General features: G+C 60.3%; 1 protein-coding gene across 1 annotated transcript in view; it reads left to right on the forward strand.

The window, feature by feature from the left end:
- The window catches only part of LOC111152507 (inositol 1,4,5-trisphosphate receptor type 3), a 70,371-nt gene that overhangs the window by 52,625 nt on the left and 3,470 nt on the right, over window positions 1–14,276 (forward strand). The window contains exons 30-55 of the mRNA XM_022510983.1: window positions 6–206; window positions 1,056–1,307; window positions 1,546–1,671; window positions 1,801–1,926; window positions 3,117–3,237; window positions 3,805–3,995; window positions 4,578–4,726; window positions 4,891–4,999; window positions 5,136–5,226; window positions 5,355–5,524; window positions 7,069–7,243; window positions 7,362–7,546; window positions 7,711–7,911; window positions 8,062–8,172; window positions 8,617–8,712; window positions 8,834–8,935; window positions 9,036–9,122; window positions 9,675–9,785; window positions 9,885–10,077; window positions 10,332–10,457; window positions 10,914–11,086; window positions 11,820–11,984; window positions 12,153–12,345; window positions 12,838–12,951; window positions 13,039–13,157; window positions 14,019–14,184. Of these exons, the coding sequence (XP_022366691.1) occupies window positions 6–206; window positions 1,056–1,307; window positions 1,546–1,671; window positions 1,801–1,926; window positions 3,117–3,237; window positions 3,805–3,995; window positions 4,578–4,726; window positions 4,891–4,999; window positions 5,136–5,226; window positions 5,355–5,524; window positions 7,069–7,243; window positions 7,362–7,546; window positions 7,711–7,911; window positions 8,062–8,172; window positions 8,617–8,712; window positions 8,834–8,935; window positions 9,036–9,122; window positions 9,675–9,785; window positions 9,885–10,077; window positions 10,332–10,457; window positions 10,914–11,086; window positions 11,820–11,984; window positions 12,153–12,345; window positions 12,838–12,951; window positions 13,039–13,157; window positions 14,019–14,184 (3,853 nt within the window). The remainder of the gene's footprint in view (window positions 1–5; window positions 207–1,055; window positions 1,308–1,545; window positions 1,672–1,800; window positions 1,927–3,116; window positions 3,238–3,804; window positions 3,996–4,577; window positions 4,727–4,890; window positions 5,000–5,135; window positions 5,227–5,354; window positions 5,525–7,068; window positions 7,244–7,361; window positions 7,547–7,710; window positions 7,912–8,061; window positions 8,173–8,616; window positions 8,713–8,833; window positions 8,936–9,035; window positions 9,123–9,674; window positions 9,786–9,884; window positions 10,078–10,331; window positions 10,458–10,913; window positions 11,087–11,819; window positions 11,985–12,152; window positions 12,346–12,837; window positions 12,952–13,038; window positions 13,158–14,018; window positions 14,185–14,276) is intronic.

Consider the following 14,276-nt stretch of genomic DNA (forward strand, 5'->3'; position numbering starts at 1 on the left):
CGCAGCTCCTGGAGGCCGAGACCATGCAGCATATCTTCCTGAACAACTACCAGCTGTGCTCGGAGATCAGCGAGCCGGTGCTGCAGCACTTCGTGCACCTGCTGGCCACCCACGGGCGCCACGTGCAGTACCTGGACTTCCTGCACACCGTCATCAAGGCCGAGGGCAAGTATGTCAAGAAGTGCCAGGACATGATCATGACCGAGGTGAGGACGGGGCCGGGGCCAGGGGGGCACCGGGGGCTCAGGCAGCGGGACTCAGAGTGAAGACGAGTCAGACAGAGTCGTGAGAGGTGCCTGGCCTGTGGAGAGAGGACAGAGGCTACAGAGGCGGAACTCACGGCCCCATCCCACTATTTATCCTTGTATTTTCATGCATTTCAAAACCGTGAGGCGCCTGCTGGGGGGCCAAGGAGCCCGTGTACCCCGGAGGACACGGGTGGGGTGTACTCTCAGGGCAGGGACCACATCCGGTGTGCTTCTGCATGGGCCCCAGCGTCTGGTGCACTGTAGGTGCCTGGTAAGCCTGTTAGCCGAGGCATGAAGGAGGACCGGCCAAGTCTAAATCCGGAACAGAGGTGGTCTCTGCCCTGTGGGGGGGTGGGTAGCACAGTAAACGGAGATGAGGGACCTGACAAATGGGGTGCCCTACACCGGAAGTGCCCTATAGGCCGAATTATTAATTGCTGTTATTATTATTACCGTGAATAACATAATCACTGACATGAGAGGGTGCAGCAAGTGCTCTGGGAGGCCTTAAGTTCCACCGTGGGAGCACAGGGGAGGCAGGAAGGCATGGGATTAGAGAGGGCTTCCTGGAGGAAGCACCTGTGAAATAAGACTGAGTGTGGGAATTTTTTTTTCCTTAGGGGAGAAGGGGTCACTTTTGTCGGTCCAGGGATCGGCTCTGATGGCAGGTGGCCTGAGACACCAGCCTATGGCCCCAAGGGCCAGGCAGGGGAGGGCTTTCCTGAATGTCAGGTGAGGGCTGGGGTCAGATTCCCAATCTCTCCCTGCTGACGGGGGCGTCTGATCAGGCACCCCTCCTCCCTGCAGCTGACCAATGCGGGTGATGACGTGGTGGTGTTCTACAATGACAAGGCCTCGCTGGCCCACCTGCTGGACATGATGAAGGCTGCCCGGGATGGCGTGGAGGACCACAGCCCCCTCATGTACCACATCTCCCTGGTGGACTTGCTAGCTGCCTGTGCCGAGGGCAAAAACGTCTACACGGAGATCAAGTGCACCTCCCTGCTACCCCTGGAGGACGTGGTGTCTGTGGTGACACATGAGGACTGTATCACTGAGGTCTGGGGTTTGGGAGAGCTGGTGGGAGTGAGGGGAGGGGTGTAAGGGCTGGTGGAGCCAGGCCGGGGCAGCCATCAGTCTTGCATGGTGGGGCAGGAAGGGGGAGGTAAGAAAAGTGGGGGAATGGAAGGTGTGGGCAGAGGAACAGGTGGAGGTCAGGAGAATGGTGGGGCACAGAGAAGGAGAGCCTGGGCCGGTGGTCTGGCTCATGCCCCTGACCTTGCTCCTGGCTGCGCAGGTGAAAATGGCATACGTGAACTTTGTGAATCACTGCTATGTGGACACAGAGGTGGAGATGAAGGAGATCTACACCAGCAACCACATCTGGACGCTCTTTGAGAACTTCACCCTGGACATGGCTCGGGTCTGTCTGCTGGGAGGGCGTGGGCTTATGGGTGCACCGTGCTGGGCACAAGTATGGTTGGGAGCCCAGTTAGCCTGCCAAGGACTGGGCGTGGAGGGGCCCCCAAGGCATCGCTCTCTCCCTCCCCAGGTGTGCAGTAAGCGGGAGAAGCGTCTGGCTGACCCCACGCTGGAAAAGTACGTGCTGACCGTCGTGCTGGACACCATCAACGCGTTCTTCAGCTCCCCATTCTCTGAGAACAGCACTTCCCTGCAGGTGCGCTTGTCCTGCATGTACAGTTCTTGTGCGGGGAAGGAGGGAAGGAGAACATATATTCCTGTCTGCTTGCGGTGCATAGAGACATAGCGGAAGGACATAGACAAGTGTGTTAGTTACACATATGCTGTGTAACAAATTACCCCCAAAGTTAGCAGTTTTAAACAACAAACGTTTATTCTCCTAGTACTTCTGTAGGTCAGGAATTACTGTGGGGACAGTACCCTAGAACGGGAATTCCTAAATTGACTTGGTGTGACGTCCTAAGGTGGCAGGGGATGGCTGGTAGCCCTTACTTCCTGAAGACAAGACAGTCATGCATACCACAGTGGTTAGCAGAGCCCGAGCAGTAATCCAGAGGTTCCAAGGCCCAGAGAGCTGTGGTGTCAGCTTAATCAATCAGGTGCCCCTAGGACTAAAGTCCTACTGCAGCAGAGAAGCTCTACGCTAGGGAACAGAAGTTGGCCTTAAATCACTGAAGAGTCCTGGATGCTCAGTCAATTCCGGTTCCCAGACTTCCTAGCCCAGACCCCCTTGAAGGCAAGAGAAGCAGACTTCCTGGAGGAGGGAGCCTGAGACAATACCTACACCATAATACCATAAATCACTGGATGGACACAAGAGCCCAACAAAGGGGTTACTTATAGGTAGAGGAACTGGGGGCAGAGTGGGTCCTGGTCTCAGCAAGAGTGGGTTCATTTTGACACACAGGTGTTTGGGCCCTGGGACCTCTCTGGGACTATGAGTAATTTGTATAAGCTTTTCCCACCTTTCATCAGTCCCAGGCCAGAGGTGGAAGAATGGGCTGATGGGGTCAAGGCTGGGGTGAGACTTCTCAAAGCCTACCTTTCTATAGCATACTTCAGTTTTTGAACCATGGAACTATATCACCTTTTCACAATATTAATTTATTTTTAAAAAATTTTTAAAGGAAGGAAAGGATTAGCAATACAGGATTATAAGCCCCAGGTCTGAACTTTGGGGAGTTCTCCCATGTATGGTTGGGCAGGTTGCGCACTGCCGAGAGGAAAGGCAGTGCCTTTTTCCAGTTGGCACAGAGATACATGGTAGCTCTTGGAAGCCTTGTTCCTCCACCTTGCCCATCCTCAGGGGGCCCTGGTCACTGGGCTTGCGGCTACCTAGGGTGGAGGGTGGGCCAGGCTATAGCAGTAGGCATGTTGCTTTTGCAGACACATCAGACGATCGTGGTGCAGCTGCTGCAGTCCACCACACGGCTGCTCGAGTGTCCGTGGCTGCAGCAGCAGCACAAGGGCTCCGTGGAGGCCTGCATCCGGACCCTCGCCATGGTGGGTGAGTGTGCCAGGGGCACTGGTTAGCTCCAACCACCCCTCCCTTCCCTTTGCCGCAGGGCCACCTGCCCTCAACACAAATGCCTTATTCCTAAGCTTGCCCATCATCTGCTCCCAGGTTGTTCCCAGTAAGTCCTTCTTGGTGTCTCACTGGCCTCTTAGCAATCGAGAGAAGCTGTTTTCTCCTTTGAGCTTTATGTCATTTCCCCAGAGGGTAATGCCGGGGGACATCCCCCAACCAAAGTTTCTTGCGCTTGCAAATGGTTGCAGGCAGAAGGGAGGCCTGGAGGTGGTTAGGGAGCATCGGGGAAGAGGAGAGAGCAGGTGGGAAAGAGAGGAGAGGATTCAGGGTGGAGCCAGGGTAGAATCAAAGAGGCAGAAACTCCCTCTTTTTATTCCAAAAGCGGAAGGGGGCACCCCAGTCCCAGTGGGGGCCAACACATACCCCAGAATCTTGGGGAGTTCACCCTGTCTCCCAGTTCAGCAGCCTGCAGCCTGACTGCTCTGGCTGGCCCAGCTCCCCCAACCCCCACCTGCCCTCAAGCACCCCGTTGTCTCTCCCCTCCAGCTAAAGGCCGGGCCATCTCACTGCCCATGGACCTAGATGCACATATCAGCTCGCTGCTCAGCAGTGGGACCAGCTGTATAGCCGCTGCCCAGCGCAACGCCTCCAACTACAAGGCGACCACACGGGCCTTCTCCCGTGTCACGCCCACTGCCAACCAGTGGGACTACAAGAACATCATCGAGAAGCTGCAGGTGGGTGCGGGGCTGCCCGGCATCTGCCACGACAGGGAAGCCTGCCTCCCCATGCTGCCTGGACTCCCCGGGAAAGAGGCCCCTGCTTAGGGCAGGCCCTGGGCAGGGGACCGAGAGGCCTCATTCCGGGGAAGCCAGGAGAACCCAGGCCTCCGCTAGGCAGGGTTGGTGCTCATGAAGGGGATCAGAACACCTCTCAGTCCTGAGAGCACGTTCCTGTTTATGTGACACGCTCTTGGCCACTATCACACACTTCTGAGGGGGATGCGGTGGCTCACTATACCCACGTGGCAGGAGACCGAGGCTTAGAGAGGGAGAGGAGCTTGCCCCAGGTTACACAGCTAGAGGAGGGGCTGGGAGAGAAGCCCTGGCTTGTGGCTACCCGCCAGGTGCTCTGAGCAGGCAGACGACCTGCATGGTTCAGGGTGGTTCTGTGGGTGCAGGGCCCCTCAGACAGGCTTGGAGAAATCCACAGGGCCATTTGGTGTTGGGGCGGGCCGATTGGCAGTCCAGCCCCACTCATCTCTTGGGCCCGGGTGGCCCGCACCTGGCCCTGTAGTGACTTTGCTTTGCCCACCCCAGGACATTATCACAGCCCTGGAGGAGCGGCTGAGGCCCCTGGTACAGGCCGAGCTGTCGGTGCTGGTGGACGTCCTGCACTGGCCCGAGCTGCTCTTCCTGGAGGGCAGTGAGGCCTACCAGCGCTGCGAGAGTGGGGGTTTCCTGTCCAAGTGAGCCGGACGCCAGGCCCGGGCAGGGGGCGGTGGCCAGGGCGAGGCTGTTGGGGGCAGGGCAGGACCGGACAGCCCACAGGGCAGGGAGCTGGGGCAGGGTAGGTGGCTGGAAGGAGGTGGCCGTGGCTGGCCCCAGCATTCCCTCTTCCCTCACGGGCCAGGCTGATCCAGCACACCAAGGACCTCATGGAATCAGAGGAGAAGCTGTGTGTCAAGGTGCTGCGGACCCTGCAGCAGATGCTGCTGAAGAAGACCAAGTATGGGGACCGGGTGAGTGTCCGGGGCGAGCCGGATGCAACTGCGAGACTGGCCGGTGGGGGCCAGGGGCTCGGGGCCAGCGCGGGCTGGCCCGTGGTCGGTCTGATGTGAACCGCGCCACCGTGGGGCCTCGCACCTTCCCTCGCAGGGCAACCAGCTGCGCAAGATGCTGCTACAGAACTACCTCCAGAACCGGAAGTCCAGCTCGCGGGGGGACCTTCCAGACCCCGTGGGCGCTGGTCAGTACCATTTACCTGCCGCCACTGTGCCTCTATGTGGCCCATGTGCCTAGGCCCTGGGCCTGCCCTTCTGTTCTCCTGCCTCCCCCTACCCCCATCTTCCTTCAATGTGGGTTCCCCAACTCCAGGCCTGGACCAAGACTGGTCAGCCATTGCGGCCACCCAGTGCCGGCTGGACAAGGAGGGGGCCACCAAACTGGTATGCGACCTGATCACCAGCACCAAGAATGAGAAGATCTTCCAGGAGAGCATCGGCCTGGCCATCCGCCTGCTGGACGGCGGCAACACTGAGATCCAGGTGTGTAGGGGCTGGGGGTGCTGGGGGCTCACCTCCTCTGGGGGGGTGCCTTGTGCTTGGGAGAAGGTATGGGGTGGCACATTGCTGAGGCTGCCAGGCCAGGTGCTGGTGGCCCGCACAAGTCCGGCTACATGTGGGCGTGTCTACCTTCCCCCGTGTCATGTGGCTTCTTTCTGCCCACGCAGGCTATTCTGCTCAAGCCAGGCCTGAGCCTGACTCCCCACCACGCTGCCCACACCGCGTCCATCATTCCTGCCTCTCAGTCTCTGCTCAGGCTTCCTTCCCTCCTCTCCCCCATCCTCCTCAGCCTTTGGTGCCCAGTCGAAGGACTGTCTCCTCTGAAAAGTCCCCTATGATTGCCTTATCCCCATTCTTTCATTCATGACTTGTGTTTTTGTTATTCTTTTTTTTAAGATTTATTTATTTGAGAGTGAGAGAGTCTGGGAGAGGCAGAGAGAGAAGGAGAAAGGGTCTTAAGCTGACTCTGTACTAGGTGCAGGACCCGATCCAAGGCTTGAACTCACGACCCTGAGATCATGACCTGAGCTGAAACCCCGAAACCAAGAGTTGGACACTTAGCCGACTGAGCCACCCAGGCGCCCCTCATGCCCTGTTTTTTGTTTGTTTGTTTGTTTGTTTTAAGATTTTATTTATTTATTTGACAGAGAGATCACAAGTAGGCTGATAGGCAGGCAGAGAGAGAGGGAGAAGCAGGCTCCCTGCTGAGCAGAGAGCTGGATGCGGGACTCAATCCCAGGACCCTGAGATCATGACCTGAGCTGAAGGCAGAGGCTTAACCCACTGAGCCACCCAAGTGCCCCCCTCATGCCCTGTTTTAATAAGTCTGCACTTAGTGTTTTCCATGTGCCTAGGCACTAAGATTTTAGCCATGAACGGAAAAGACAAAATCCACATATTCTCTGAATTGGACCTATAGCCTAGTGGTATAACAGCCCATGACTGTAACCCCTACGTGGTGTGGAGAGTGTTGGACAGTGCTAATGCCAGCGAGGGGCCTGGGGGTGCCAGGGCAGGGATGGCGGAAGGCCCCCGAAGAGGGGCCAGTGCAGCGAGAGCCCCGAGGTAAGCCTGTGGACAGGAGGGGCGGGCTGCACCAGACAGAGCAGGCAACTGGTGCCAAGAGAGGTGGCAGGCCGTCAGATGGCCTCATGGGTGCTGGGAGGTGGGGCTTCTCCTGTGGGTGAGATGGGGCCACTGCGGGCAGAGGAGGGATGAGATTTAGACTTCCAAGGGCACCTCTGCGGCTGTGTGGGGGGCAGATGGAGGAGCAAGAGCAGATGTAGATGGTGTGAGGACACTCGTGCAGGCCCTTAGCATCATAGTGACGGCAGTTATGGACCCTTCCCCTCTACCTCTGACAGTCCTGACCGCCCCTGTCCCAGTCATAGTCCCAGGGCACGTCCAGAGACCTGTCTGCAACCCAGCCTTGTCCCTGAACCATGGGAGAGAGCCATCCAGGGACTGACCGAGGGCTGCTTAGCACCTGACCCTGTGCTGAGGCTGTCTGCCATCCCCTCACCCAGAAATCCTTCTACAACCTGATGATGAGTGACAAGAAGTCAGAACGCTTCTTCAAAGTGTTGCACGACCGCATGAAGCGGGCCCAGCAGGAGACCAAGTCCACAGTGGCTGTCAACATGAACGACCTGGGCAGCCAGCCACGGGAGGACCGGGAGCCAGCAGACCCCACCACCAAAGGTCAGAGGTCATGGCCATAGAGGATCGGGGTGCCGGGCCTGGGTCAGAGGGTGCAGGGTGAGGGTGAGGGTCTGGTCCCTTCCGGCAGCCCCAAGCCTCAGCAGGCCTCCCCCTGCAGGCCGCGTAGCTTCCTTCTCGATGCCGGGCTCCCCGTCCCGATATTCGCTGGGCCCCAGCCTGCGCCGGGGCCACGAGGTGGGCGAGCGCGTACAGAGCAACGAGATGGGCACATCCGTGCTCATCATGCAGCCCATCCTGCGCTTCCTGCAGCTGCTGTGTGAGAATCACAACCGGGACCTGCAGGTGTGTGCCAGCCCTGCCCCCACCCCCCTGGCCAGTGTGTGGATCCCCACCCTTGCCGCCTGCCCGCAGGCCACTGCTCTGTGCCTACACAGGGCAGGGGCCCCCAGGCCTGGCCTCTAGCCCCCGTGAGAGCCTCGCCATGCCCGCCCTCCTGTGCTCTGCAGAACTTCCTGCGCTCTCAGAACAACAAGACCAACTACAACCTGGTGTGCGAGACGCTCCAGTTTCTGGACATCATGTGCGGCAGCACCACAGGTGGCCTGGGGCTGCTGGGCCTTTACATCAATGAGGACAATGTGGGCCTTGTCATCCAGACCCTGGAGACCCTCACTGAGTACTGCCAGGGCCCCTGCCACGAGAACCAGGTGAGCGGTCACAGCGGTGCCCGTGGCCGACAGGGAGTGTGGACATGTGGGTGCAGGGAGCAGAGTGGGCAGGGGAGAGCCAGGGGCATTGGGAGCCACCAGAGGTCTGAAGGGCCTGGGCCCCATGTCCCCCCCACTGTCCCCTGCCAGACTTGCATCGTGACGCACGAGTCCAATGGCATCGACATCATCACAGCCCTGATTCTCAATGACATCAGTCCCCTGTGCAAGTACCGTATGGACCTGGTGCTGCAGCTTAAGGTGGGGCCCATGGCAGCCCACGGGCATGTGCGTGCGAAGGGTGTGCATGTGCGCAGGCGATGTGGGTGTCGAGCATTCGTCCTGGGGCGTCGTGGGGGGTTTAATATGCACATGCAGATGAGTGTGTGAGCAAATGTGCTGCACGTACGCTCCAGGAGCAAGTGGATTCTGGGTTTCCCCCAGGGCTTCCTGTGTGTGTGTCTGCTCTCTGGGGGATTGTGTGTGCCCACTGTGGGGTGGGGGTGAAGGCAGTGGGGGGGGGGGTGGGGGGGGGTCTGGATTTGCAGGACGCTTCTTAGCGAGTCCTGAGGGATAGTGGGGAATGGGAAGGCCCTGGCATATCTTCTGGGCCGGGAGAGGCTGTTGTGGAGTAGAAGGGGTTTTTGGGGGGCATGGTGGGGGCCCTCAGACTGTGACCTGTCCCCCTTTCCCACCTCCCCGCAGGACAATGCGTCCAAGCTGCTCTTGGCTCTGATGGAGAGCCGGCACGACAGTGAAAACGCGGAGCGAATCCTCATCAGCCTGCGGCCCCAAGAGCTGGTGAGGCTGGGCCTGGGGTCAGGTTGGGAAGGAGTGAATGGGTGGGGTGTGGAGGGGACGGGGATTGGGGCATTCCCTACGCCCCGGGAAAACAGCGTTCAGACAGGCAGTGCCCCGCCAGGTGGACGTCATCAAGAAAGCCTACCTGCAGGAGGAGGAGCGGGAGAACTCAGAGGTGAGCCCACGGGAAGTGGGCCACAACATCTACATCCTGGCGCTGCAGGTACCAGCCCCGCCCCATGGCCCCGCCCCCGGACGCCCCGCCCCCGGACGCCCCGCCCCCGTGACCACGCCCCGTGACTCCGCACCGCCCTCTCACGCAGCTCTCCAGGCACAACAAGCAGCTGCAGCACCTGCTGAAGCCGGTGAAGCGCATCCAGGAGGAAGAGGCCGAGGGCATCTCTTCCATGGTGGGGGCCCGGGGACGAGCCTGGGTGCGGGGCGGGGCTTAGATCTAGTGGCGGGGCGGGGCGAGAGTTTCGATGGGCTGGTATTGGGGGCAAGGCTAGGGAGGGAGGGCGGGAAAGAGGGCAGAGCGGAGATCTGATGGCCCGTGGGAATCGGGATGAGCCTGGGGGCGGGGCCCGGAACTCTGGGCGGAGCGCGGCCGGGGGCGTGGCCTGAACCTGAGTAAAGAGCTGGAATTGTGGGGTGGAGGGCGGGGCTCAGGGTTGGAAGAGCCACACAGGTGGCCCGGGGTGAAACCTAGACGTACAAGTGGAAGCGAAGCTCTGGGGCTGTTCTGGAAGCCTAGAGCAGGACCGCGGAGGACGGTTTATGTCCTTATTGTCTGGACATTGCTCTCCCACTACCCCTTTCTTATTTGGAGCTGCACCCTAGTTGGGCTGGGCTGCGTCTGGTCTGGGTGGGGAACCCTCTAGCACCTAGGTAGGGCTGGGTGGCGGGCCTAGCAGTGGGAAATTGTGGAGCCTGACCTACTGCAGTGGCCATTCTACTCCCAGCTCAGCCTCAACAACAAGCAGCTGTCCCAGATGCTCAAGTCCTCAGCGCCCGCCCAGGAGGAGGAGGAGGACCCCCTGGCCTACTACGAGAACCACACGTCCCAGATAGAGGTAGGGCCAGAGGGCAGTAGGGACACTGTGGGTGAGGGCCGTGACCCTGGCTCTTGGTGGCAGTGGCCTAGGTGTGACCCTGTGCCTGTGCGTGCCCAGATCGTGAGGCAGGACCGCAGCATGGAGCAGATCGTGTTCCCCGTGCCTGGCATCTGCCAATTCCTGACGGAGGAGACCAAGCATCGGCTCTTCACCACCACCGAGCAGGATGAGCAGGGCAGCAAAGTGAGCGATTTCTTCGACCAGTCCTCCTTCCTGCACAACGAAATGGAATGGCAGCGCAAGCTCCGCAGTGAGGACCGGGCGGGGCGGGACAGGGAGGCAGGGCTGGAGCTGCTTAGTGCCCCCCTCCCCACGCGCCTCCAGCCTGCTGCTGGTTGCTGTACTCCGCCCCCACTTCAGCCCCACTGCTAGGAGGGCTCTGGTCATGGCTGCTCAAGTGGGACGTGGAGCTTGTGCTGGCGCCTAGGGGCCCCTGTGGAGTGGGAGAACAATATGAAGGTGAGAAACCCCTCACGCCAGCCTGCCGCCTCCCTCCTCCCCCAGGCATGCCACTGATCTACTGGTTCTCCCGCCGCATGACCCTGTGGGGCAGCATTTCCTTCAACCTGGCGGTGTTTATCAACATCATCATCGCCTTCTTCTACCCCTACCTGGAGGGCGCATCCACAGGTGGGGACCCAAGGCTGGCAGACTGAGGCCTCAGAGTCCACCATGCCCCCTCCCTGGGCTTGGGCAGAGCCTCGGTGCCAGCCAGGCTCTGCGGGGACCAGATGCAGAGTGGGGAACATCACCCTACACTGCCCTTTGGGCTCTGCACCTGTGGGAGACAGTCATGGTCTCGTGCGATGGACAGCTTCCTTAATTTCTGGAGACAGTGCATGTCTCTTGCTGTCTCTCTAAGCACAAACATGAGCCAGAGGTCAGACAGGGTAGCAGCAGCTGAACAGGACCTCCTGCCTTAAGCCTGGATGGGCAGGTGTGATGGGAGGGGGGGCGCCTAAAACCAGGTGACCAAGAACGTTAGAGGGAAGGCTTCCAGGAGGAGGTGGCTTCTTGGGATGTGTTGGGGCTGGGGCTATGCTGGGCTTCACTGCCCAGGGCTCACCCCTGCACCCCCGCCCCCAGGCGTGCTGGGCTCCCCACTCATCTCCCTGCTGTTCTGGATCCTCATCTGTTTCTCCATCGCGGCTCTGTTCACCAAGCGCTACAGCGTCCGCCCCCTCATTGTGGCGCTCATCCTGCGCTCCATCTACTACCTGGGCATTGGGCCCACACTCAACATCCTGGGCACCCTCAATGTGAGTGCTGGAGGGAGCCCCCACCCCACCCCGCCCCTGTGCTCACGGGGCGGTAGGACCTCATGCTGGCCGTCTGCCTCCCCACAGTCCACTGCTCTGCCCTACTCCCCACCCCGTCCCTGTGAATGGGGCCAAGTTTGTTAAAGACCCATGGGTAGGGCTGTTCTGTGCCTCCTCCGTCGCCTATGATCAACTGGGGCAACTGGCACTCTGAGCCAGTTGTGGGGAGTCACTGTGGGGAGTCACTGTGGGGCCCCAGCTCCAGGGCTGCTGTGTACATGGGGTTAGTGGGGCACTGCCCAGAGGCACTGTTCACACCGTAGACATCAAAGATTTGTAATGTGATGACAGTTCCCGGCAGCTGGAAATAAAGCATACCTGGAGCAAGGCAGGGTGGCAGGGGGTGGGGGGCAGGCAACTTTCCCTAACTTACCAAGTCACCGTCAGGGCCAAGGTTGGTCTGTCCGACTCCATCCTCTGTTACCTGTATCTCACTTTCTTCCTGGAGCCCGGGCCCCAGGGGCTTCTCCCCTCTTCTATCCCAGGAGCCCAGATACATTTCTAGAAGCATTTTCATTAATGCCGAACCCGCCAGGCTGAGCAGGACCAGCTCAGATCTGTTCCATGGAAGGGCCAGCCTCAGAGCTGGGCACTGGGCGGGCCCAGCAGCAGGGAGTGGAGATCCGGGGTGGGTGGTGGGACACTGATCCCACCGCCCTGTCCCTGCCCCCAGCTGACCAACAAGATTGTCTTTGTGGTGAGCTTCGTGGGCAACCGCGGTACCTTCATCCGGGGCTATAAGGCCATGGTCATGGACATGGAGTTCCTCTACCATGTGGGCTACATCCTGACTAGTGTCCTGGGCCTCTTTGTCCACGAGCTCTTCTACAGTATCCTGGTGAGCCTGCTGGGGGCGGGTGCTGGCAGGGGTGTGGGAGTGATCGGGGCTCCCCTCAAGCTTCTGGAAGAGCCCGTGGGAAACCAGCGGGAGCAGGGCAGCCCTGGGATGCAGCGGCACCTGCGGTCCCACAGGCCCAGGTCCCATGACCCTGTCCCTGCCCGGCAGCTCTTTGACCTCATCTACCGCGAGGAGACGCTGTTCAACGTCATCAAGAGCGTGACTCGCAATGGCCGCTCCATCCTGCTGACCGCCCTACTGGCCCTCATCCTCGTCTACCTCTTCTCCATCGTTGGCTTCCTCTTCCTCAAGGACGACTTCATCCTCGAGGTCGACCGGCTGCCGGGCAATCACTCTGGAGGTCTGACGGCTCCTCTCCTTGGCGGGGGTGGGGGCTAAGGGGGGGGTCCACGAATGACCTATGTCAGGCCCAGGCCCTGGGAGTGCTTCTCCACCAGGCTCCGTGCCTCATTTTCTTCTCTTGGGTTCCAGGGAGGTCTAGCTCACACCATTCTGCCTCCCTCTTGCCTGGCACAGACTGAGGGGGTGGGAGAGCCTTGGGCTTCGGCTCCCTTAGGAGCCTCTTGCTTACAGACCCCAGCATTCGTGTTCAACTCGGTATTTGCTGGGACTGCCTATGTGCCAGGCTCAGGGGTGCAGACCCCCCTTTTCTGCCCTTCGTGCACAGCCCAGTGGGGGCAAGGGCACGAAGACCCATCCCTTGTCACCTGGCAGAGTTGGGAGTTCACAGGATGGAAGGGTTCGCGGAGGGTATGATGCTGGGGACACAACCAGGGGAATGGTAAGGCCTGCTGTGTCCTCATCCTAGTGACCTCCTCTGTGTCCTTTCTAGCCAGCCCCCTGGGGATGCCACATGGAGCTGCCACACTCATGGGCACATGCAGTGGGGACAAGCTGAACTGTGTCTCGGGGGTCTCAGTGCCTGAGGTCATGGAAGGTGAGGGCGGTGTGTTTCAGGAGCCTGGGGAAGGGGGCGCAGAGGCAGGGGGCTCGGCCTGGGTCTGAGCACACGCTCTGTGTGTAGGGAACGGAGAGCTGGAGAGCACGGAGCGGGCTTGTGACACTTTGCTGATGTGCATCGTCACTGTCATGAATCACGGGCTGCGCAATGGTGGCGGCGTGGGCGACATTCTCCGAAAGCCCTCCAAAGACGTGAGCATCCCCTGACCTGCTCCCGGATCCATGCGGCCCAAGCCCTGGCCCAGTCAGCCGCGGTGAGGTCCTGCCATCGGGTCATGGCCTGGCAGAGCAGCTTGGTCCCTGCCCCCACCCAGTCTTCAGTGTCTCAAGCCCCCGTCAGGCGTCCACTTTCCCTGCTCTCCCACCAGTCAGCGTGCAGTCACGTGGATGTTGAGACCCCCCCCCCCACCGCTCCCACATCCCACCAGCTCACCATGGTTGCTCTCAGGAGAGACCTTGGCAATCAAGCTTTGCCCAGGCTAGGGAAGGTGTGAGTCAGATGTCGGGCGGATCCCCGGCTACACTGGCTTCATCTGTGAGGCAGAGCCCTCACCCACAGGGGGGTGGGCAGGGCGGGGAAGCTGAGTTGGCTCCATGAGGAGGCCTCAGGGTTTGACTCAGGCAACCAGGCATTACCAGTAGCCAGTCTGCCCCAGTCACGTGGGGGCGAGAAGCCGCTTCCTGGCGAAAGTTCTAGAATGTGTGAGGCCAGGCATCCCCAGGGCAGGGCAGAGGAGTTCGGAGCTGGCTCTGCCCCCATGCAAAAATCGGGGGCAGAGACAAGCCTCCACCTGCAACCTTAGCGCCCCACGCCAAGCTCTGTCCACAGGGCTCAGGCCTAGCTGGTATCCTGAGTCCGCTCTTTCCTGACCTGCAGTCCAGGCTTGCGGCTGCAGTGCCGAGGGTGTGGGCGTGAGGCTGGGTCAGCATTGCTGCCTTTAGGGCTGTAGGAGCCGGAGGCCTTCATTCCCCTGTCCTGGCCCTGACCCCTCCCAGCCTGAGTCTGGCTTGCCTGGGTGAACTGGGCCCAGCCTCCCTGCCTGCCCCCTGCAGGAGTCTCTCTTCCCAGCCCGGGTGGTCTACGACCTCCTGTTCTTCTTCATCGTCATCATCATCGTGCTGAACCTCATCTTCGGAGTGATCATCGACACCTTCGCTGATCTGCGCAGCGAGAAGCAGAAGAAGGAAGAGATTCTCAAGACCACGTGCTTCATCTGTGGTGAGGCCCTGCTCCTGCCCCTCAGGGGGCCGAGGCAGGGCTGAGGCGGCCTCAGTTGGGCCCTTCCCTGGTTCCCACGGTCCCCAGGGGGC

This window comes from Enhydra lutris, unplaced genomic scaffold (genome assembly GCF_002288905.1).
Source record: "Enhydra lutris kenyoni isolate GAN:26980312 unplaced genomic scaffold, ASM228890v2 scaffoldscaffold28, whole genome shotgun sequence".
Lineage (NCBI taxonomy): Eukaryota > Metazoa > Chordata > Mammalia > Carnivora > Mustelidae > Enhydra > Enhydra lutris.